The 25,482-nt window shown below is 39.4% G+C and overlaps 1 protein-coding gene and 1 long non-coding RNA gene across 3 annotated transcripts; one reads left to right on the forward strand and one right to left on the reverse strand.

The window, feature by feature from the left end:
* The first annotated feature begins 907 nt into the window (after positions 1 to 907).
* LOC145571685 (uncharacterized) lies at positions 908 to 4,250 on the forward strand. Of its 2 annotated transcripts, none has more exons than XM_081630714.1 (3): positions 908 to 983; positions 1,319 to 2,732; positions 3,238 to 4,250. In XM_081630714.1, exon 3 carries the CDS (start codon positions 3,257 to 3,259, stop codon positions 4,079 to 4,081), a length of 825 nt encoding a protein of 274 aa, XP_081486840.1. In that variant the 5' UTR covers positions 908 to 983; positions 1,319 to 2,732; positions 3,238 to 3,256; the 3' UTR covers positions 4,082 to 4,250. The 2 variants fall into 2 exon arrangements, with proteins under 2 accessions (XP_081486840.1, XP_081486841.1); XM_081630715.1 differs by having other exon boundaries at positions 927 to 983; positions 2,692 to 2,732.
* A 994-nt stretch (positions 4,251 to 5,244) lies between these two features.
* LOC145571686 (uncharacterized) lies at positions 5,245 to 19,108 on the reverse strand. The gene is made up of 5 exons (XR_014096610.1): positions 18,984 to 19,108; positions 18,035 to 18,854; positions 17,749 to 17,899; positions 17,527 to 17,649; positions 5,245 to 5,538 (listed from the first exon to the last, which is right to left on the reverse strand). It is a non-coding gene; the product is annotated as an uncharacterized LOC145571686 (long non-coding RNA).
* Positions 19,109 to 25,482: the final 6,374 nt, after the last annotated feature.

Raw genomic sequence — 25,482 nt, forward strand, 5'->3', positions numbered from 1 at the left:
AGAGGAGTAGAAGAAAGGTAGGCAGAAATTTGGTATGAACCCTTTAGAGAGTTATGGCCTAAAGCCATTTTGGAGAGTTGTGAGCTAAACTCACTTTCGAAGATTGATAGCCTTAAGCTATTAAATTATCGTTTGTAACCCTTTTACTATTATTAATCAATTTAAAGCTTTCACCTTTATTAATTTGCTGTTTAAAATCTGAAATCACTGGGTGACCGAACTCAGTCCATTACATTTTCGTACAAATAAATTTTCTTAAGATAAATGTTCAGATATCCAAAGAAAATCTAATATCTGGTCCAAAAAAAAAATAAAAGTATTCCATTTGATTTTTTATTACTCGTATTTGGATATTTCGGATCGGATATGTAGCCCTGGTTGGCCAAGGATTATGTTGAGCCTCAACTTCCCAGTTCCCACGCAATATACTTGTCCTCAGACTAGATTGACAATAATTGACACGGGCATGACAACACAACACGAACCGAACACGAAAAAATGGGTTAGTATCAAGGGTTTTCAACACTTTTAATTAAACGGGTCAACACGACACATTTAGTTAAACAGGTTGGGTTAGTGTTGAAATTCTCAACACGGAATTGACACGACCCAACCCGTCTAATATAAAAACCCAATAGTGTATGACATTATTGATACATATATTGAATAAGACTAACATTTTTCAATTCAACACGACACAAACCAAATACGAAAAAAGCGGGTTAGTGTTAAAGGTTTTTGACACGTTATTAATTGGGTCAACACGACACGATTATTAAATGGGTCGAAACGTTAGTGTTGATCTTCCACAACTCGTTTAATTTCCAACACGAAAATGAACACGACACGATTGCTAGGTCTACCTCAGACTCCTCACCCTATAAAATAGTAAAAATACACACTACGTCTTTTTTCGCTCCAAAAAACGCAAATTAGCCGAAGCCGAAGCCGTTCTCAATTTCTCATCGCAATATCATTGATTGGTAAGTTTTTCTTTAACTTTCTCTTGCAATTTTATCAATTGCTGGTGTTTTCTTCCCCAATTTCTATGAATTCTGAAGTTTTTTTTTTCAATATGTTGAGAAATGTTAGGGTTTTTACGTAAGTTTGGAATTATTGTATGTACGATTGTATGAACAATTGTGCATAATATTTGAATCCGCTAATTTAGGATTTTAGGGTTTATATAATTGCTGTTTGTGTGACTCTGCTGCCAATTTTTTGTTTATACTTAGTAAATTGTAAGCAATATTTACATGTAATGTTGAATTTTCATGCTTAATCATATCAATTTTGGCGTTGCTGCTGTAAATTGCAGAATGATCCAATGTCGCGCACTTTAGATGATATCATCAATGAAGTGTTTCCTGATGATGATTTTATTAACTATAAACCCGACAACAATTGTATAAGTCGTCCCCCTCCCAGAGTAGACCCTGAGGAGGTCGAATTGCGAAAAATATGTGCCGAAAAGTGCAGGAAGGTTGGAATTATCAGGAAATCTTATACTGCAGATGACTCTCATTTTCTAGGAACTCCTTTGATCGAATTGTCCTCAGTTTGCATACATCTTGATGACGGGAATCCGTCTTTTGATGTTTATGGTTCTATTTGCCTTGTTGATGATGATGATAAGGGTAGAGTGGAACACCTTTTCTTTAACCGTGAATTCACTGATCCGGTCAATGTTAGTAGGAAAAACAACCAACCAGCTACCCTTCATAGAACCATACTCCAAGGCCCTTTTCTGCTACCTGACCGTTTTAAGTTGAAGTTGAAACTTGTAGATAAGATTCGAGATGTTGTAATCATTGATGCTGCAACCGTGTTTGATTTAGATGACATTGTCTACGACAAAGAACATGAGTTAACGTTTTATGGGAATGGTCACTCTAAATTATACTATGCTTAAATGTGGACTCTTAGCTCGTGTGGCATTAACCGTTCTAAATAACCGTGGAAGGAGCATATGTGATAAAAGTGTTATTAATGACATTGTTAGTGGTATCGATGTTGGGGGTACCATCTCTGCAACAACTGTGATGGAGAGTGGGGAAGAAATTTCACGCGTCATATTTGATCCAGAGAAGGACACTGGCATGTTCCTTACTCCGCATACATTGCTGCTTCCTTTGGCAGTACCTGCATATTCCTTCCTTCAACTTAAAGCAGATTTAGTGGTTGATGGTCAGCCATTTGTTAGTGACTTTGCTTTGGAATTCATACCCACAAGAATGCTTGGAAGGAAAGAAATTGCAGGGCAGAAATGGCGCATCCTAGTGGTGGTGGATTGGGAATATCCAAATAACTCTAATGATATGGACCGATGCTTTAGAAGTTTTCAGATGATACCAAGAAGTTTAGTTGACTTTGATCCAGTTCCACCAGGTCTTCTCCAAAAGGACAGATTTTTGGACCCTGATAAGTGTAGTACTGATTACCCTCCCGAACAAAGTGTACAACACTTTAGCTGTGGAAAAAAGACTACTGATCACTCCGAGCAAGGTTGCTTTCTTGAGTTAGACACTAAAAAGGATAGTTCTGAAGGATCAACCTCAAGTATTAAACGTTGACTGTTTATTTTCTACTTGAAACGAACTCCGCTTCACCGCAATTCCTGTTTTTATGTAACCTTTCAGTGTATGCAAGTCACCTAACCATAGCTTTTTATTCTTTTATTTTTGGTTTCAGCTACTTCATGATGATCTATTGTCAGATGTGAGCAATCAGAGGTAAGTGGCTCTTGGATCCCATTCCAATTTTCTCCAAAAAATTTTGTATCCCTTCAATTAGTCTCTTTATATCAAGTAAGCACTATAATTATGCTGTTTGAAAATAATGCTCACATTGGTAGTGTATTTTAAACTAGTGGTGTGACAACTATAGTAGTTTTCTAGTTCTAATGGACATTGGAAGTGGCTCATGCATTTACTGGTAGTTATGTGCTAAAAAGTGTTAGTCTTGCTTATTCTTTGGATTTAAAGGTTTAATATTTGAAAAGATGGAAGAAATAATGTTAGGAGTTAAACAGAGAAGGAATGAGGGCCAAGGAGGTAAGGAGTATATGTAAATATCTTTTGGGATTGTCATAATGTGATCTCAAAACCATTGTTAACGTAAAGTTCAACATCATAACTCTGAAAAGATCATATTAGGATGCTTTGTAAAAATATTTGATTAGATTGTTTGATGAGGAGTGAAGTGTGACTAATTGTTTGTTCTTCCTTAAATTTTCAGTATTAAGCCCGTATTTAAGATGTTGAAATATAATCGAAAGCTTGGGGAGGTTTTCTCGATTTATATTGGCTCTTTTGGTCGTTCTGGTGATGCTTTGCAACTCTACGGGAAAATCTCAAGTTATGATTATTTTAACGTATATGAGATCTTTAAGAGAGACAAGATGAATCCTGTCAAGTTGCATCCCCATACAAATGTAGTCCCAGTAGAGCAGCCTCATTGTTATGAAGCCTTCAGTGTACATTTTGGAATGTTTTTTGACCTCAAGGATGTTGAAGGGCATGAAATTAGCAGAGGTTATGTGGAATGGAATGCTTATTCGATTTATGGAATGAAAGACAAGCAGATCTGTTCGATTGTACGAGGCAAACATGGGTTTGCAGCTGTTCATTATACGATCTTTGAGCATGGTGTATCAGCCAATCTGAAGGTTACTTTGTTGTCTGAAAAAAGTAGTGATGTTTGTCGAGTTCATGGGAAGATATGGGGTAGTTATAGCACCTACGAATACAATAAAGTCTATGAAAAGGAATACTATCGAAGCATGATTTTTGAAAAGGGCAGGGCTGAGTATGTGGAGGTACAGCCTATGAAAAAACAGTTTGTGGAGGCAGGTGGTGGTGGTGGTGGTGGAGTACCGTTGTCGAAACGTAAAGTTGCTGTGCCGGTGGATGCTTCCTTCATTGTTGAAGTTGACTTAAATGTTGAAGGTGAGTATGGCGAGGCACTAAGAGGTATAGCAAGTTTTAACTATGTAAAGCCTAAACGTAATAAAATACAGTCTGAGGTGGTTAAAATTGAAGGCTGGAACTATAGCTTATTAGTGTGTGTGGGTTGGCATTGACAATACAATGTTAGTTATGGATATGATGTCAAGTGTTGTATTGAGTCTAGAAACAGTTGAGACTAAGTTGTGTATGATTTATTAATATGGATGTCAGGTAGATGGTTTCTTGTGATACTTTATTTTGATTGGAACTATTAATGGAAGACACTTAGCATCTAAAGTTAAAATTCACGACAATTATTGGAAAATCTACACATTTTGTGTGGAATCCAGGGTACTAAAGCAACTTTGTTCTGCTCAAAGTTTTAAGCTTCGAATTAGTTATTGCAAATATTAATGATTAAACAGATTTGATTTGCATCTGTTTGAATTTTTTTAGTCAACAACGTCTTTGCCAAATTATATTTCTCAAAAAAAAAAAACTATATTTCTAATTTCATGACTGGTAAAATGTTGAACTGAATAGTGCAGTATAACACATGAATGTAGCAAGAAGATTGCAAAAATAGAGTATTTTATTGAATTCGATCATAGTTGTGTATGCTTTGTAATTAATTCGATCATTGTTGTCCTTAAGCAGCTATCAAATTTGATGGATCATGTAAAGGTTTAACGGTTTAACCTATGTAGTAGGTGTTGGTAAATTAATCCATGAAGCACCAAGTATAATTTTTCTCGACATCTTACCTGTGTAGTATAAGGATAGGTTCTTGTCTTGGATCAATTCAAATACAAGCTTTCTTGTTAACATTCATAAACTAAAATATGGTTGACCTAAGGTGCTTAATTGGCTTGGTGAATGGTGAACAACTGAACATCCATCAATGGCTGTTTTGGCAACCAAACCAATCCCTATAGTTGGATTCGATTGGCTTTGCTACTCTCTATGACATGTAAATGTAATTTCCATCGATACGGAGTATAAATCAACAAATTTCTAAAAGCAAACAAACCATTCATATTCCTTGATATTCTAATGATTTTGATCCAAATGGTAGAGTTTACACCCAACTCTTACTAAGAAACTAATCACTAATCATACTAATCCAACAAATTTGGGCTTGTTTGTCATTATTTTTGGTTTTCAGTTTCCTATTTTTTTGAAAACCAAAAACAAAAAACAGGAAACAAGAAAAAGATGTTTCCACTTTTATGTTGTCAGATTTCAAAATAATCATGATTTTACTAAGTTTAAATAATTTTTGATTCATTATGGGACATATATCATATATTTTTAAAAAACAAAAAACCAAAAAACAGAAAACCATAGCAATGCTAAACGAACCCTTACTAATCGTTATTTTAAATAAAAATATACATGAACTAAGGAGCAAAAGCTATTTCAAGAGCTGCTCCTCGTTGGCCGCCTCATTACAAATTGCTCCACATAGAAAAACACGAACATCAAAAACACGAACATCAGAATTTTGTTGCGATCATAATCCACTTTCCGTAACCGTCAACGAAAGATCGCAAAACGCTCATTGCAGCTTCATTGATACGGTAATCATTACCTTGTCATAAAAATAATTTAACATCAATGATTTTTTAAAACAAAGTACAATGTGTTTGGGTCCAATTTAGTCCAATTGGGCCTAGTCATTAAATGATCTAATTAAAAGCCCAAGGTTAAGGTTCAACTCTCCAATTATGCTAAAGTCAAGATCAGTCCACAAGGCAAGTCAATTGGGCCAAGGCCCACTTCTCCTATATATGCCAAGGTATAAAAGCCATCAATATTACATTTGTACGGGGATTCACATTCAGACAAAGCCTCAAGCAATTAATTCTCTTGCATAGCTTTCTCTCTACACATTGTATTGACTTTAGCATCGGAGGGGCCTTCCTCGGCAACACCCCCGAGGCTAGTTTACGTGTGTTTGCTGTGCAGGAAATCCTCGGCCCAACATCATTTGGACCGAGCCCAGTCTTCACCAATTCACTGGACCTTCGGCAAGGTCCCATTGTTTTCACCCGAAACAATTTGGCGCCGTCTGTGGGGAAGACTTTCAAAAAATCTTTAAGCCAATTTCAATCGTTCTACCTCAATCTTAGTTACAATGGCTAAGAATCGCAAGAACAAAAACGACGATGCTTCTCCTCTGAGAAAGCGCCGAAAGTCGCTAGGAAGGGGTCCCTCGGAACGCCCCACTTCTAGCCTGTCTCCTCCTCGAGATAGGAGCCCCTCCGCGGGACCCGACTCTCATGAGGAGCCTAGGGAGAGATCCGAATCTCCTATCATCCAGTCCAATCATCCGCCGAGCCCGCCTCGGTCAAATGAGGACAACTGGTCCAGTCAAAGGACCCAATCTCATGCCCGGAGCCAATCCCGGAGCATTCGCACCTACTCTCGCTCTCAGCCGAGGACACCCTTGACAGGGCCCAACTCGGAGGAGGTAGCGAGAGCCTTAGCGGTCCTCATGGAATCCATGAAGGCCCAGAACATGCCACCTCCACGCGACCGAACCCCTCCGCAAACCAGAACCAGCGGAGGTGCCTCGGCCAGGAGGGGGGGAAACTCTCCTTTTTCAAGGAGCTTGGCGAATGGGAGGATGATACCTGGAGAACCGAGAGGGAGAGAAACAAACTCTCACTTCTTCAGGGAGTCTTCCATTCAGCTCACTACGAGCAGAACCCATAAAAGCAGCAGTTCTGCCTCTCGGCCAGAAACTGCTCGCGGAAGCGTTCACGACCGTCTCGGCGATAGGGAACGGAGCGTGCACAACCGCCTTTCCTATCCTGTAGCCGAGGCCCAGACCTCCCAGCCAGGGACGAAAACCACTTCTACCTCTCTGAGAGGGCGGAGCGCGGTCCCTTCGGCTGGGAATAAAGGCAAGGCCGTAATGCTGCCCTCCAGTTCTCCATTCGAGCAATGGATACTGGAATCTCATGTGCCGACGGTTAAAATCCTGTCGCACATCACTTATGATGGAACTTCGGATCCGAAGGACCATATCGCCTCACATGAGGCTCACATGCATCTCTGCCCCAGGTCCGAGGCGGCTTGGTGCAAGTATTTTCCAACCACTCTCAAGGGGGTCGCGCAAGCATGAATCTCCAAGGGAGTTAAAGAAGGCTCAATTACTGGGTGGGACGACCTGTCCTCCAAGTTCAAGAGCAAGTTTTCCACGGCAAATCGCCGAGGGAAGACTACTGCAGAGCTCATGGGACTGCAGCAAGGTGAGGTCGAGAGCCTCCGAGACTATCTGACTCGCTTCAGCAACGAGTCATCCAGCGTTTCTCAGTTGGACCAAGGGCTGGCAGTTTTCGCCCTTCAGCACGGTCTCAGAACTGGGCCGTTCTCTGACTTCATGGTCATGAATTCACCCAGGACCTTGGAGGAAGCATTGAATGCTTCGGATAAATTCATCCGAGCTGAAGAGTGGAACAAAGCAAAAACCCAATCCCAATCTGGGGGATGGAAACAAAAACAAGCACCCTCGTCTGAAGGCCAAGGCCAGAAGGTAAAGGGAAAGGCGAAAGCCTCGGAACAATCTTCGGCCACCGAGTCGAAGAAAGAAAAATCTGCTCCTTTCGCGGGCAGATATGAAACGTACACTCCGCTCTCTCTTCCGCGCACTAAGATCTACAGTGTGACAAAGGAGGAGCAGAGTTACAGAAAGCCGAGACCGCTCCCCGAGTGGTATCAGCGAAAAAATAAGAATCAATGGTGTGAGTTCCATGAATCACCGGGACACAACACTGAGGAGTGTATCCAGCTGAAGGACCAAATCGAGGACATGGTCCGGAAGGGATACTTGAAAAAATATATCGCGGATCACCGCGAGAAAAAAGAGGCTGAGAAGTCCGAAAAAGACTCTCGGCAAGAAATCGACTTCCCCCGAAAGAACAGTAAAACTGCGGAAGGAAAATTCCTTCCAATCCATGTTATCTCGGGAGGAACATGCTCTCGGAGGGAGCACAAGCGTCACCTCAGGGCTCTGACTCACCAGGTGAATCATGCTGATATTCAGCCACCCCAGTCACCGGTGCCGAACATGACGTTCACAGCCGCTGACTGCCGGGGGGTGACGTACCTTCACGAGGACCCGTTGGTGATCATCGCCACGGTGGCCAACCACGACGTCAGCAATGTTCTAGTTGACGGTGGTAGCGGAGCAAACATTTTGTTCCGAAAGGCCTATGATCAAATCAAGCTGAAGCCCAAGCACCTTACGCCGGTATCCTACCCAGTATCCGGATTCAATGGGGCTTCAACTTATCCTGATGGGAAGGTTCTACTTTTTGTCACCATCGGCTGCGACGAAGCAGCTAGGAATGTCATGACCGAATTTTTGGTCATCGACGCTCCTTCAGTGTACAACGTGATTTTGGGGAGACCCATAATTCACGAGATCCAAGGGGTCGTCTCGACTTATCATCAGCTGATGATTTACGTTTCAGACGCCGGCTTCCCCGAAAGGATCCAGGGCAGACAAAAGGAAGCCCGAAGGTGCAACTACCTCAAGCCATCCACTAGTCGCCCAGACGACGACGACGAGGATGAAGAGGAGAAAGAAAAAGAAAGAGAGCCGAGCACAAAAAAGCCGAAAGGTCTAAGTGCTTCGGCCCAAGGTTCTGTGCCCAAAGAAAAAGGGTTAGAAAAAGAAAAGGCTAGTTCTTCATCTGAGCCGAAAGACTCAGGGAGCCAGCTGAAGAAGAGAATGTCTGAGACGCCTGCTGATATAGACAACAGGCCAGATTGTGAAGAGTCCAGTCCATCAACAATGGACCTGGACCAGCAGACTGAAACGGTCGAGTTGACCGAAGGAGATGCTGAGAAATGTGTAACAATCGGGATGGACCTCGATCCGAGCACCCGTTGTGAACTTATTCAACTCCTTCGGGACAACAGAGATGTGTTTGCTTTCTCGGCAGCCGATATGCCTGGGATAAGTCCAGACCTCATCTCCCATAAGATTAACGTCGACCCAACGTGTCGGCCAGTCAAGCAAAAGAAGCGGAATTACTCCGCAAATAAGAACCGAGACATCGCAGCCGAGGTCAAAAAATTATTGGGCGCAGGTTTCATCGAGCCTTGTCGATATCCAGAATGGCTGGCAAATGTGGTGATGGTTCAGAAGGCCAATGGTACCTGGAGAATGTGCGTTGACTTCACGGACCTAAATAAGGCTTGTCCGAAGGATTTCTATCCCTTGACGAGAATCGATCAGCTAGTCGACTCGACGAGTGGCCACGCCTTGCTTAGTTTCATGGACGCATTCTCGGGGTATCATCAGATCTTCATGCACCCCGACAACCGAGCAAAGACGACATTCGTCACGAACGCCGGGGTGTACAATTACAAAATGATGCCTTTCGGATTGAAAAATGCGGGGGCGACTTATCAAAGGCTGGTAGATCAGGTTTTCGCCGATCAAAAAGGTCGAAACATGGAAGTTTATGTTGACGATTCAATCGTCAAAAGCAAAAAATCTGAAGACCATGTTAAGGACCTGGCTGAAACCTTCGCCACTCTAAGAAAGCATCAAATGAAGCTGAATCCGAAGAAGTGTGTCTTCGGCGTGAAGTCAGGGAAATTCCTTGGATTCATGGTCAGCAAGAGGGGGATTGACGCCAATCCCTCCAAAGTCAAAGCAACTCTTGATCTTCCTGAGCCGAAAACAAAGAGGGACGTTCAGCGGCTCACCGGAAGAATGGCAGCCCTTTCGAGGTTCATTTCTAGAGCTTCGGACAAGGGACTACCTTTCTTCAAAGCCTTGAAATTCCCAAAAGCAAAAGAGCTCGTTTGGGAAGAAGAGCAAAAAAAGGCCTTCAAGCAGCTTCGGGAGCATCTAGCTCAGCTCCCAACTCTGGCTAGTCCAGTGGAGGGGGAAACTTTGTATCTGTACGTAGCTGTTAGCCCGGCTACCATCAGTGCAGTGCTGCTGAGGGAAGAAAATAAAATCCAGCAACCGATCTACTTCGTCAGTCACACTCTGACGGACGCCGAGACTCGTTACCCTCTACTCGAAAAAGTTGCCTTTGCAGTAGTGGTAGCTGCTCGGAAGTTGAGGCCCTACTTCGATTGCCATCAGATAGTGGTCTTAACTGATCAGCCGCTGGAAAAAGTTCTCGGCAAAGTTGAAAAATCTGGTAGGCTGGCCAAGTGGGCTTTCGAGCTCACTGAATTCAGCATCAGCTACCAGCCGAGAACAGCCATCAAGGCTCAAGCTCTAGCGGACTTCTTGGCCGAATGCTCGTACCAAGAGACGTTAGACGATGAAAAGAAAATCTGGACCGTTTTTACGGCTGGATCCTCCACCGTAAATGGTTCGGGGGCAGGGGTAGTGATAACCTCTCCCGAAGGAAAATCCTTCGAGTATGCACTCAAATTTTCTTTCAAGACTTCGAATAACGAAGCTGAATATGAGGCAGCAATCGTGGGCCTAGAACTGTGCATTTCTCTGGAAGCCGGGCATGTTTGTCTGAAAACAGACTCTCAGCTAGTTGCATATCAGATCGGTGGCAGCTACGAGGCCAAAGAGCCCTCCATGATAAATTATCTTGCCAAGATCAAATCAGTTAGTGCAAAGCTGAGAACCTTTGAAGTGCAGCTGATCCCAAGGGGTCAGAATGCTCAAGCCGACGCGCTCTCCAAACTTGCCAGTTCAACCCTCACCGAGCTGAACAGATCTGTATACGTGGAAGTGCGCCGAGAAAGAGGTGTCGACGAAGCACCTGAAGTGTGCTGCGCCGACCCAGAGCCCAGCTGGATGGACCCCATCCTAGCTTTCAAGCTTCGGGGAGAAATTCCCGAAGATAGAATTTTGGCCTCCAAGATGAAGAGAACTAGCTCAAGGTTCATCGTCTTCAGAGGAGAGCTTCTGAAAAAGTCTTTCTCAGCCCCATTGCTGAAATGCGTGGGACCAACAGATGCAGATTACATCCTTCGGGAAATTCACCTCGGCATCTGTGGAAACCACATTGGGGGAAGGACCCTAGCCCACAAGGCATTGAGGGCCGGATACTACTGACCCACCATGATCTCAGACGCTAAGGAGCTGGTCCGAAAATGCGAAAAATGCCAAAAATTCGCACCAGTCATCCATCAGCCGGCCAGAGACCTTCAGCCGATCATAAATCCGCTCCAATTTGCCCAATGGGGGTTGGATATTTTGGGGCCCTTTCCAGATGCACCTTACCAAAAAAGATGGTTAATAGTCGGCATAGACTATTTCAGCAAATGGATAGAGGCTGAAGCAGCTTCGAACATCACAGAGCAAACTGTCAGGAAGTTTATCTGGCAGAACATTATCACTCGCTTCGGTATTCCGAAGGTCTTTGTCTTCGATCATGGGAGGCAATTTGATAATTTACCGCTGAGGCGGTACACAGACCAATTCGGTATCAAATTGGCATATTCAGCAGTTTGTCATCCACAAAGTAATGGCCAAGCCGAAGCTGCAAATAAACAGATCCTCAATGCTTTGAAGAAAAGGGTTGAGGATCAAAAGTCTAAGTGGGTAGAGGAGCTTCCAGGAACCCTCTGGTCACTTCGGACAACTGAAAAAGAGGCAACGGGCTATTCACCCTTTGAGTTGGTGTATGGTGCCGAAGCCGTTCTTCCAGTGGAAATCGGTTCTGAAAGTTTAAGAGTGCACCACTTCTCGGCTGAGAATGAGCAACTTATGAAGGAATCCCTTGATTTCCTTGACGAAGTGAGAGAGTCAGCCCGAGATAGAATGGCTGCTTACAAGCAGAGAATCAGCAAATTTTACAACCGAAGGGTCCATGCAAGGCCTCTCAAAATTGGAGACCTTGTCCTTCGGAATGCTGCCGCAGTTTAGAAAGGCCGAATCCATGGGAAACTCTCAGCTGCATGGGAGGGACCTTATGAAATTTATGATGAGCTTCAGCCAGGGACATACAGACTTCGTCAGTTAGATGGAACTGAGCTGAAAAATCACTGGAATGCTGATGTACTTAAGAAATATCATGTGTAAACCCTTCGGGGCATAACAATCTTTGTAAGTACATTCTGAGTTATTAATGAAAGGCTTCAGAGCCACCATTCCTATTATTTTTGCAACTTTTTATTATTTCAAGTTTTCTTCATTCTATCTACTCTTTAAGGGTTTTCATTCAGCCTCGTCTGAAACCTTCGCCTTCGGGTAACTGGGTTTCAGATTGCTGACAAACTCGTCTTTTTAAAGAACTCTGGTCTTTCAGCTGAAGTTAAACTTCAGTAAGACTTGTTCTTCGAAGACATGAGTCCATGGACAAGTCTGGGATATTGCCTTAGCTGAGCCTCGTATCCCAGAGAGCCATTATCTGAAACATTGCCTTCAGTTGGCCTTGTGTTTCAGATATCCATTTTTAAAGATAGACAGAAAACCAAGGATAACGACAACCATTAGAAATTTTTCAGCCTCGTCTGAAACCTTCGCCTTCGGATAACTGGGTTCCAGATTGCTGACGAGCTTGTCTTTTTAAAGAACTCTGGTCTTTCAGCTGAAGTTAAACTTCAGTAAGACTTGCTCTCCAAAGATATGAATCCATGGACAAGTCTGGGATATTGCCTTAGCTGAGCCTCGTATCCCAGAGAGCCATTATCTGAAACATTGCCTTCAGTTGGCCTTGTGTTTCGGATATCCATTTTTTTTAAAAAAAAAAAGAGACAGAAACCCAACTCAGTAATCCAAAGACCTGAGTCTTCAGATTACTGAGGGGGGCAAGAAGCACTATCAGTGCAAGTTTATCTTCAGCAGAATTCTTCGAGCTGAAAGCTTTGTACTTAGCAAATTTTTGGAGAAAAAGTAAAGCATTCAAAATAAGGCAAAGTAATTGAAGAGAAATGCATCAGATAAAGCTCAAATGCTTAGAAAACGAGCTACAAAGTTCAGACTGTTGAAAGGACATAATGAAATATCGGCAACCGCCCACAAGCGGAAAAATACAGCTGCCGAAGTACATGCAAAAACAGAAGAAGCAGTTTGTACATCAAGGCAAGCTGAAGCAAAAAACAAGGCAAAAAATTTTAGAAGCGGCAAGTCTAAAGTTGAGCGCATGATGAACCGCAAGATTCTGAAGACGACTGCCCGAGTTCCTATGCTTCAGCCCGAGGATCAGACTGATCAGCAGTGCTGGGTCCCATGGTGGCTTCAGCTCCAGCAGCAGATGAAGCAGGCTGTGCACCCTGTTGAGCCTCCCTTTCCCGCCGTCCAGCTTCAAGTTCCCTCCTCTCTTCTTCTTCTTCGGCTTCTTCAGCCGCAAGGATTTCAGCTTCAACAGGAGTGGGGAACTTCATATGGGGATCTTCTGGATCCTGGACCCATTCAGCACACTGGGACCAGTCCAGCTTCGGCTCAGCAAGAACACAGAGCCTTCGGCACACTCTGAACCCATTCTTGAAACCCATATCATACTCCTCTTGAGTATAGATACGGACCTTGAGCAGGGCTTCAGCGTCTGCTACCTTCTTCTGTACCTCCTCCAAGTCATTCTTGGATTGGTTCAGCTCTTCAGCGAGCTTGGAGGAGGCATCCTTCTGCTCGTTCAGCTCTTGCTGAACATTTGAAGCTTCAGCCTTCACTTGGGTCAGCTCATCATCTTTGACCCTTAACTGATCCTCAGCCTCTTGAAGCTTGGCTTTCTCAGCTTCAGCAGCAGTAGCAGCCTCTGAGAGTTGGACATTTTGAGCTTGGAGCTTTTCTTTAGCAGCCATTCTACTGGCTTCCGAAGCTTCTAATTTTTGTTGCACCTCAGCCTGTGCAGCAGCTCCTTCTCGAATTCGGCTCTCAATGGCAGCCTTGAACTTGGAGATGTCCACTCCCAGATGATCCCGAAGGAAGTTTTCCCCTTCTATCAATGGGGGAAAAACCTCCTTCTCCATTGCAGCGCAGAAGGTTTGGAGGGCTTCAGCAGCCTTTTTCTCATACTCTTCCCCCTCCTTCTGCTTCTCCTCAGCTGTTTCTTGCCTCAGCTGAGCAAGCTTCAGCTCCTCGACTGCCACCTTTCTTGCATGTTCGGCGGCGTCGACCCTGTCTTGCAGGGAGTCTATCAGCTCTACAGTGAGAGTCTGATTGTGCACAAACTGGGAACAGAGGCACAACTCAGTAAAAAAAAAAAAAAAAAAAAAAAAAAACTGAACTGAAGAGCTGAATTGAAAAATAAAAGCAAGGATAAGGATTTACCTGCATCATCAGCAGTTGATTCGACCTTGCAGGGTCTGGAACTGATCTGCCCATCCCAGCAGTGGCCTTCAGCGACCAGATCCTCGCCCTATCTACTTCGGTTAAGCCAGAGAAATTGCCGAAGTAGGCTGCAGCACCTTCTCGGTTCTGGCCCCAAATGAGGTCCCAGATATGATCTAGAATTGGAATTCGGGGGGCCGAGAAACCCATCTCTCCAGAGTGCAGCGTCTGGAATGAAGGGAAGGAAGACTTAGGAGCTTCTGGAGCCTTAGAGGGCTCAGCATCTTCTTCTTCAGGAGCCTTCTCTTCCTTCTCAGCAGAGTCAATGATTATGACCTCTACTTCTTCTTCAGGGCTGAGGACGAAAGCCTCAACCTCCCGGGCAATATCGGCTGAGAAACCCTCAGCAACGGGCTTCTCAGCACTCTCAGCATTGTGCCCTCCGGCACTTTCTTGAACCTCTTCTGATGGAACCCCTCCCTTGGGATCAGGAGTTTTCTGATCCACCTCCATCTCAGGAGGTGGTGGAGGGGTCTTCGGCGGAGACTGGGGTGGTGGCTAAGGAGCCCTCGGCGATCCACCGCCTTCCTCAGGCTCCCTTATGCTTATGCCGACAGACATCAGCCTCGTCTGGAAGTCGTGAGGGCCGATGATGGCCATCCGTCTTCTCCTCTTTCGAAGGGGCTGTTCGTCCATTTCTGAGTCTTCGGATTCCTCCTGGACTTGATCTTCGGGACGAACAGGAGCTTTCCCTTCTCTTCGTCTTTTGGTCTCTTCAGACTGCAAAAGACAGGGGGGCAGGAAGAAAGTGAGTAAAAAAAAAAAAAAAAAAAAAAAAAAAAAAAACTTTTGAAGCTGAAAAGCTAAGTATAACTCACCGAGGTCTTCAGCAAAGCCTCGTCTTCTTCTTCAGCTGCCCTTGCTGCTGCTTCTTCTTCAGCAGCCCTGGAGGACCCTTCTCCTCCTTCACAAGCTTCAATAGCCCGTGCAACCTCCTCGACTGTACGGGCAGCTTCAAGTTCCTCAGCTAGCAGTTGAAGCCAAGGATCTCTCTTCTTCCACCAAGGCTTTTGCCTCTGATACAGGGCAGCAGCCTCGATTTGGAGATGGGAGTAATCTAGATGGACCTCCCTGTGCTTCGAATCGGTGATAGAGGGGGCTCGATCGATGATAACTCTCTCTTGGGTGACGCCGAGATGGTTGTAGTCGATGCCAACGTTAGTCTCGTCTCGCTCTGAGTATAAGAAAAGAGGAGCAAAGATCAGTTCAGCAAAATAAAAAATGCTGGATCGGCTCAGCAGGAAAGTGCAAAACGAAAATTCTTGCTAAGAATAAATAATAAAGGCCTCGACCCCAGCCGAAGAAGCTTACCATCCTTGAACTTTCGGCTGAGGCCGACAGCTGCTAGCATGTGCTCTTGGAAAATATAGTGGTTATCCGGGAGCCAAGTCTCCGGGATAAACTTCATTCGGCCCCCAGCGCCCCCAGGGTTCGGCTTTCGGCCGAAGATATTTTGCTGGTTAAGGTGCAGATCTGGGCCTCTATCTTCGGGAGGGCCCAGGCTTCCCATTTCAGGGTCAGGCTCAGATAGATACCTGGGAGCGTTGAAGAAGTAAGGGTGGTTAGAATCTGTGGGCGCCCTAACCCAGATCCATTGACCCCTCCAGTCCTTGTCTGAGGAGTCATTCGGCCACATTGTTAAATATTGGGGCCGAGACTCAATTCGATACCACCCAGGACCGTGATCTCCGTGCCCACTTTGAATGTTCGGCACTAGCCGATGAAGCTTTTTGAAGCAATGGAGGTTCGGCATGTATCTGAAAAATTTGCAGACCCACAAATATGTCATCACCCTTCGGATGCTGACAGGAGTTAGCTGGCACAGGGAGACCCTGTAGTGGATCAGCAAGTCTCGGACAAATATGTCCAGAGGAAACCTCAGCCCATACTGAAGTTGTCTTGTGTACACCCCCACATACCCCGGGGGTGGACGATGGATTCTATCAGATGCAACGGGCATTCTACACCAATATCCATCGGCTTCCATTATGCCGTAGTGCAGCTCTATTTGTTCAGCAAACCGATACACATCGGCATGCTTTACCCACCAAGAGTAGGGCAGTTCTTTATCATGGTTGAGGCTACTTCAGCATCCTCCCACTCATGAAACCCAGGAAGAACATCCCAAAGATAGGCGGGAACTTCTTCGTCCCGCCCAGAAGCGCTCGGCTCCTCCGTTGCTTCTGGAGGCGCCGATGAAATTGGGGTCGCCCTAATCCCTTCAGCAGGGTCAGACCCCACTCTTTGTCCATTCCAGGTCCCAGTCCTGTTCCTGGGATCGAGGAATTGCCTTGCCCTTCTTGGAGCACGGGCCCTACCTCTAACTCCTCTCACCATTGTTGAAGTTTCGAAGAAAAAGTCGAAAAAAGGGGAAAGAGTTCGAATTCGAAGAAAATTAAACAAAAATCAAAGGAAATTACCTTATTGTGAAGCGGAGTTTGCCGATCTATGAGTTCGGAATGACGAATTTCGGTTTCTAAGCTTAATTCTCGGGGATTCAAGGAAGTTTTGATGCGGATTCAAGGGTTTTGCGCAAGTCGGAGTTCGAGTTTGTGAAGAAGTGAGGAGAGAGAGAGCGATTCTCTTGCTTATATCTCCGGAAATTGGAATTCTAGGAGTCCGCGTCTTTAATTTCTCTTAAACACCTCACTAAGTAACCGTTAAACACATTTCCTCTTGATTAACCGCCCATTATCCGTCCAACTTCCACAAATTATCCATCCAGCCGCCGTTATTTCATTAACTACGGTTTAAATTCAAATTTTTGGATTAATTAAATCATTTACTTCCCTCCTTTTTCTGGTTAATTAAACCCGACCCGTCATCCTTCCAAATCGGGTCTGGGGGGCAAGTTGTTTGGGTCCAATTTAGTCCAATTGGGCCTAGTCATTAAATGATCTAATTAAAAGCCCAAGGTCAAGGTTCAACTCTCCAATTATGCTAAAGTCAAGATCAGTCCACAAGGCAAGTCAATTGGGCCAAGGCCCACTTCTCCTATATATGCCAAGGTATAAAAGCCATCAATATTACATTTGTACGGGGATTCACATTCAGACAAAGCGTCAAGCAATTAATTCTCTTGCATAGCTTTCTCTCTACACATTGTACTGACTTTAGCATCGGAGGGGCCTTCCTCGGCAACACCCCCGAGGCTAGTTTACGTGTGTTTGCTGTGCAGGAAATCCTCGGCCCAACATCATTTGGACCGAGCCCAGTCTTCACCAATTCACTGGACCTTCGGCAAGGTCCCATTGTTTTCACCCGAAACACAATGTAATTTATATTGTTTATAAATTAGAAACTTACCGTAAAAATCAAAACAGTAAGACAGATCTTGTGAAGCTACGTAAACATCAGAATTTTCAATAATCAATCCACAAATGTAATCTTCGGGCTCCTTCAAAGCTCTAAATATGTTGTTCCAAACATCTTACAAAATAAATAAATAAATAAATAAATTATAGGTAAAATGAGAAATATTTTTAAAATCACATAATACATATGTACGGAATAGTATAAACCAATCACCTGGTAGACCGTCCGAAAGAATCAACATTTCTTGTGTTTGATACTGTTGATTGTATAAAACGTTTCTAAGTCTCGTCAAATTCTCTTGGGATTGTTTTCCCCTTGATGAACCACTTCCCACTTCTCCTTTTGATTCCCATCCTCATCTCACCTACATAATATTTATAAAAACAAAATTAAAATAAGCAAATAAAACAGTCAAAATAAATACGAAGTATAGAGTTATAGACTATAAGACTAATACACTACATAAAATAGAGACAAACACGAGTAAATAATAACTTACTTTTCCCGAAGAAGTTTTCAGCGAATTCACTCCTCATCTTCTCCTTCCACCGCAATTTTGCATTTGGATCTTCCCTTAACAACATTGTTATTTTTGATCTGAAATTATTCTTATTTATTTTTAAACGTTGTAGATCATAATAATCTGACCTAATAAACTTCATTTTCCTTGAGAAATGTACCACATTTCTCGATAAAGTTTCCCATGTAGTAGGATCTAAAGCACCTGGTTGAAAAAATTTGGAATCGAAAAACATCCCTTCTGAAACAGCTTGATAGAAGTCCGTGAACCTAAGCAGCTCCGCAAACGAATTGCATATAATCATAAAAGTATAATTTTTTCCATTCTTAAACTTTAATATGTAGAAGGCTCTTTAACATAGCTTGAGCACCCATATTCTTCCTGAGTTCACTTATAACATCAGTGGTATATTCCACATTAAACCCAGCCCTATTTTCCTCATCTTTCTCCGGAAATGACAACACTACTCTACTACCGGCACAAATAAACCAATCAATATCTTCGCTTCTTATATCCATATCTATATCATGATGTGCATAACTAGAAAAATAAGAATCGAGTTTATAAACTATAAAGGAGGTGGTAACATCAATATTATTATAACTTTCCACTATTGTCAAAGTAAAAATTGGATAGGATCATCGTAAGTAGAAGGTATACCCAACACCATCGTACCACCCCTACAACAAGCATTTCTAGCTTGATTTATAGTCGAATGGTAATTTGATAACTAAGGACCTTCGCCTTGAAGATCCAAAACAACGTGGTCTTCTGCTTTAAGCTGTCTTATATCATTTTTCTAAATAAATTAAAAAAAAAATTAAGTTAAAAACTTTAAAATACGAGTAAGAAAGAATACATCAAATTGAAAACATATTATACAAATCAACAAATTAGAGGAAAAAAAACGGACAAAAAAAGAACTTACATTCTTTCAACCCTTGCTGCCATCTAGTTGAGCAATTTTTGAATTGATTTGGAATGAATAGAAAGAGGAGTGAGAAACAAAATGATGGGAGAAAATGAAAAAATATCTTCGAGGTTGTATTGTTGCTCAGAAGAATAAAGATGTATAATGTATTCTAATCATAAATCGCTATTTATGAAGGAGAAGGTCTGGCACTCAATTAATTGTGAATGTTGTGTCTTTGTGGGTGCTCCAACAACAATTGTGAATGAGTAGTAATTCTCACTAATTTGTCTTCATTGACTTACTTTGCCAGCGGTACAAAACATATGTATTTGAATAGTTGATAGACGGGTATTAGTACTGATAAATAAATGAGTCGCGTGATTAACGAAGTATTGTCAGAGTCAAAGATAAGGGTTTGTTCTGATTGACTGAACTGAGTTGAACTGAACTAAACTTATTAGAGTTGAAATGAACTGAATATTTTATGAGAGAAGGAAATTAAAAACTGAACTGAAATAAACCGAACTGAACTAAAGTGAACTAAAAATAAGCTGAAAAGAACAAGCTCTAACTTTCTTGTACTCAAACCTACGAGCTAGCCTCACAGCCATTATCAGTGCCTTCCCTTCAGCAATAACAAGGTCCCAAAAGCCTCACAGCCATTGATAGTAGCAAGAGATGTATTAATGGTTTTTTTAAAAGATTATTTAACCATTGGTTAAAGACTTGGCTTTCAAATTTTTTTTTTTTTTCTTATTTTTGTACTCTATACCAAATTCATATATTACCTCCGTTAAATATTATGTGCAACTTTGGAATATTTTATATCTCACAAATAATACCCCAAAGTTGCACATAACATTTAACGGAGGTAGTATATAAGTGGTCAATTCATACTCCGTGAATACAAGTGGTCAATTTTTATTATTATTAAATAGGTATAGTAATAACCACTCATGTTTGACTAAAGGGTCCTAAGTTAAATGACATTTGAAATAAATCCTCGTTGAGCCAAGACTTACATACTATGAGTTATATTACGCATATGTATATACCATTATATATGGTTAATTGTAGATTTGTAGCGTCTAGCTTAATGATGTATATTAGATTATCTTTCAACAAGTACTAAATGAATCATAAAAGAACGATTATGTATTCGAGTTAGTAATTGTGTTAACCTAGCTAATTATCTCTATGTTGACTTGCTAGCTTGTAATAAAAGAATTATTCATGAGAAGTTGTATACGAACAACTTAGCTAGAAATCATAAACATATGTACAAATAAAAGTAAAGTCTTCCTTAAATTATTTATTTGGTTTTAATCAGCTTTTATTTAGTACTTAGCATTACTAAATACTGGATGTATAGAATGTACGTACCTGATGTACATCATAATAAAAGTTCACTCACAAAAACCACCTTAGTCATAGTGTGATACACTTAATTTGTGTTTTACACCCGTTTTATCAATAGCATGAAATCATTAAGGCAAAAGCTAGAACGCCCCCAGAGGGTTCGTTAAGATAACTAAAAGTAGAAGTATTAAATTATAATAAACACTAATAACACCGTTCTACGTCATGACATGCATTCTCAAATTAATATCACTTTAGGAAGTATTTTAAATTAAATGCTTATTTAACGCCCCAAAGGTGTTCATTAGCAACGTTCAATTATTACTTAGAAGGGAAAATATGAAATTAACATATGATATCTTTTGTATCTCGTACATAATAACCTCTCACAATCATGCTATTTTAGCTTATATAATACGAGTACTCGTAATAAAAAAATTAACCTCAGAAACTCCTTGTGTTCTTTTCTTTTTTGAAAGGAGAATAATATAGTTCTTTTTAAAAACTACAAAGTATATCATTATATGCTTAATCATATCAATTTGGTAATGAGTACCATAAAATTGATATATAAAAAAAATAAAAAAAATAAAAAGGATTATAATCTTAATAAGAAGTTTTGAAGCTAATAATGTAAATTTTAGGGTTCAACTTTTCCCCACTACTTAAGATTTTGATTATAATACATTAATAAGAATCTGGTGTTAAAATTGCAGTTTAATTAGTACTCCAAAGAAAATTATAACACTTTGTTATTACTTATTTATGCTAGTTAAACAAATCTAATTTGATTATTTTGAACAGTTCGGTCAACCAAAGCAAAATGTATTGTGTTTGATGAAATTTTCTCTTTTGTTTCCTAAATAAACTTGTTTTAAAAAATGTTTATTCATTTGAGTGTATTTTTTCTCAATAAAAAGTTTATTATAAAGTATACGATGAATTGAAGTATATCGTATTGATGGTGATTGGTGACATAATATATGATTCGACAAGGAAACATAAGTAATATAATTTATTTATTTTTTTTGGTGAAACACATAAGTAATATAATAAATCAATAAGACAATAACATAATACTAAAAATGAATCTGATAGGACAATTATCATGCTCTGATTTAAAAAATTTCCACCACTCAACACATGTTACATCTTAGGATGGTAATTTACAAAAAATCCTTTTTTTTTACAAATTTTCTTTAATATTAATTTATATAACCTATAATATTTAACTTTCAATTTGGGACTATAAGTATATTCTATATGCATTCAATGAAATTTTTTTAATATATCTTTCATATATTTCATCATAAGTATATTTTTCTATAATAAACAAACATATACTATGTATAAGGTAATATATTAGAAAAATGTACTAATCCAGTACTTTATATAATTCTACGTTGTATTTTTTTCTGTAAAAGTTTTTGTGCTCCAACTAGGATTGACACTTTAGCTTTTAAAATATATATGTTGATTTATTTATAATAATAACACTACAATTCAATAACTATATTATAGAAAAACATACTAAAAAAAAAACTTGATGATTAACCGTCACAAAAAATGCGTCAATTAAATTTTGTGTAAAACATTGTGCTGGTCAAAGTATGTTATATAAAACATTGTGCTCGTCAAAACATGCCAACAAAATAGGGCATATGGGGTATATAAGTACATTGCACGGATTATAATTAACATAAAATTTCATTCTTATATAAAACCCTATAATCATTTAATTTGCCTTTTTTTTTTAAAAAAATGTTTAATGATCTATAACTTTTGATATCCGTTTAATATAAGATTCAATTTTTTTTAAAAAAAATAAATTTAGTTATTTGTTTCAATTATAAAAATTATTGTTAAATTAAAATTGATATCCATAATTAGATTAAGCAAAAATTGTGCGTTGCACGAGACTTAGGGCTTGTTCACTTCAGCTTAATTTCAGTTCAGTTCAGTTTAGCTCCAATCAATTTAGTATCGTTCACTTCAGCACCTAATTTCCTTCTCTCATAAAGTATTCATTTCAGCTCTATTCAGTTCATTTCAGTTTAGCCCCAATCAGTTTAGTTCAGCTCCAATCAGTTCAGTTTAGCTCAGTAAATGTAAATAGGCCCTAAAATTAGTCAGGATATTATAATAGTAGACGAACAAGTCAATTTACATTTAGTTGAAAGACTAGTCAGTAGTCACTATAATAATTTTCTGTAATACATTTCGTAATCTTAAAGCAAGACAAAGAAATGAATTAAAGATCAGATGCTTCATACGTACATTCATATAAAATTTTAACTAGTTTTTAGGCATGGACGATGCCTCAATTTATTGCATTTTCCTTGATAAATTTCTTATTAGTATTTAATTATTATTGAATGATATGCAATGTGACAATAGTTTAATGGCTAACACGTTAGACCTTTAAATTTAAGATTATGGGTTTAAATCTTACAAGAATTGACTAAAAACCCTAATTAAAAAAGGAGAGCGTTATGTGGTACCTAAATTATTTAGAAATGCTTAAATTTCCATAGACAATAACTCGGATCGAGTCATTGCATGTAATATAAAATTAGGGTATTTTTTTTTATTTTGGAAAAATTGTCAAAAATAATACAAACTTTGAGCACTCCGCTAAAAACAAGTCAAACTTTTAATTATTTCTAAATAATACAAACTTTAAAGAGAGTCCGCTTTAGACAAGTAATTTTACCTGCAACCTGATTGACCGGTTATTTTTTTCTTTTTAATAAATTTGTTTAATAATGTAATTAACTCTTAATAAAAGCTTTACTTAACAATTAAAAAATTTCTTCAAAAAAATATTTTTTTTTAGAAAACATCTCTTCCACCAGCCGCCACCACCGCCACCCTCTCTCCCTGCCCTAGGGCGCCGGCTTGACCCCCCTTCCCTACGCGTCAGCCGCTTCCCCCTTCCCTCTTCCCGGCGCTGCCTGAACCATTGAATCCCCTCCCCAAAGTCCCTCTTCCCCACCAACAACTGACCTCCCCCAAACCTGACGGTGTCAACCCAGCCACCTCGTCGGCCCGCCACCCATTCCTACCCCACCTTCGCCTTCGCCTTCCCCCTTCCTCCGAACCACCATCATCGAAACCCTTTTCCCCTCCTTAAATGTAATTCTCTCACTCCCCACAAAAAAAACCACGAAACATCCCTCTCTTGCCCCCGAAACCCACAATCGGACCTTCCCCTTCATCGAAAATCTTAGCCACTGGAGTTTCGGGAGTGGTGGAAGCGGCAGTTTGGGGTTTTCAGTGGTGGGGATAATGGTTTTGTGGGTTTTGTCGTGGATCGGGGAGGGGGTAGGGATGCACGGATCGAGGTCGTCGGCGCGAGGCAGTGGCTGCAGCGCCGGAAAGGTTAGCCGATGGTCCTGTCGCCGGGGAAGGGGTGGCTGGTGGGGGAGGGGGTTGGTTTTTTTTTTAATTATATTAAAATAATTAATATTATTTTATATCTTTTAAAAATTAAAAACATTAGTCATTAGATAAATTAAAAAAAATAAATTAAATTGCTAAACCAATAAAACAATGACATGTGTCTTAAATACCAATTAATCAAGTCACCAACCGATCATAACTTGTTTAAAACAAATACCCTTTAAAGTTTGTATTATTTAGAAATAATCATAAATTTGACTTATTTTTGACGGACCGCTCAAACTTTGTATTATTTTTGACAATTTTTCCTTTTCTTTATCCTTAGGTGGAGATAATAAAAATATTTGGACAAGAGGCGACAAAATATGGCGGGGTATAGTAGCATATGGTATAGATTAACAACATACAGTGTACTATGTACTATTTGGTTTCAGAATAAAAATGTACTATGTACTGTGTACTATTTAAGTGGGAAAGTTTGACTAGCTTAGGAAGCACCGAAGCATTGAGGCCTGAAACTTCAGATAAATAAATTGAGGTAAGAGATGTATTAATGGGTTTTAAAGTGATTCTTTAACCATTGGTTAAAGACTTGGCTAGTTGGCTTTCTTATATTTGTACTCCCCTCCCCTCCCCCCCCCCCCCCCCCCCCCCCCCCCCCCGAGTGGTATTTAATGTAAAACTTATTGATTATTACAAATGAGGCTAGGTGAAAAGCTTTTAAAATTTGAAAAAAAAAAAAAACCAATAATAACGATAACAAAATGGCTAAAAGGAAGATTAACATTCCTTGTAATGACTTAAAAGTTATATACTCTTAATTTTGAACATATTATAAAAATTAAAAAGTAATTTCAAACAGATGGAATATAGGGGTGTTTGGAAACCAGCTTTTTAGCTAGCTTTTGGCTTCTTCAAGTTGGTCAAATAGCCAAAAAACATGTTTAGTTATTTGTTTTTTTAACTAGCTGAAAAGCTGGCTTTTAAGCCAAAAGCAAAAAGCTAGTTGGAGCAGCTTTTGGTTTGTTGACATAATTAACTTTTGATGAATAATAATTAGTCATAATAAAAGATAATTAGTAATTAGTAATTAATTATTAATAATTAATTAATAATTAGTAATTAGTCATAATTAATAATTAATAATTAATAATATTAATAATTAGTAATTAGTCATAATTAATAATTAATAATTAATAATATTAATAATTAATAATTAATAATTAATAATTAATAATTAATAATTAATAATTAATAATTAATAATTAATAATTAATAATTAATAATTAATAATTAATAATTAATAATTAATAATTAATAATTAATAATTAATAATTAATAATTAATAATTAATAATTAATAATTAATAATTAATAATTAATAATTAATAATTAATAATTAATAATTAATAATTAATAATTAATAATTAATAATTAATAATTAATAATTAATAATTAATAATTAATAATTAATAATTAATAATTAATAATTAATAATTAATAATTAATAATTAATAATTAATAATTAATAATTAATAATTAATAATTAATAATTAATAATTAATAATTAATAATTAATAATTAATAATTAATAATTAATAATTAATAATTAATAATTAATAATTAATAATTAATAATTAATAATTAATAATTAATAATTAATAATTAATAATTAATAATTAATAATTAATAATTAATAATTAATAATTAATAATTAATAATTAATAATTAATAATTAATAATTAATAATTAAT

This window comes from Chenopodium album, chromosome 12, assembly GCF_948465745.1.
Source record: "Chenopodium album chromosome 12, dcCheAlbu1.1, whole genome shotgun sequence".
Lineage (NCBI taxonomy): Eukaryota > Viridiplantae > Streptophyta > Magnoliopsida > Caryophyllales > Amaranthaceae > Chenopodium > Chenopodium album.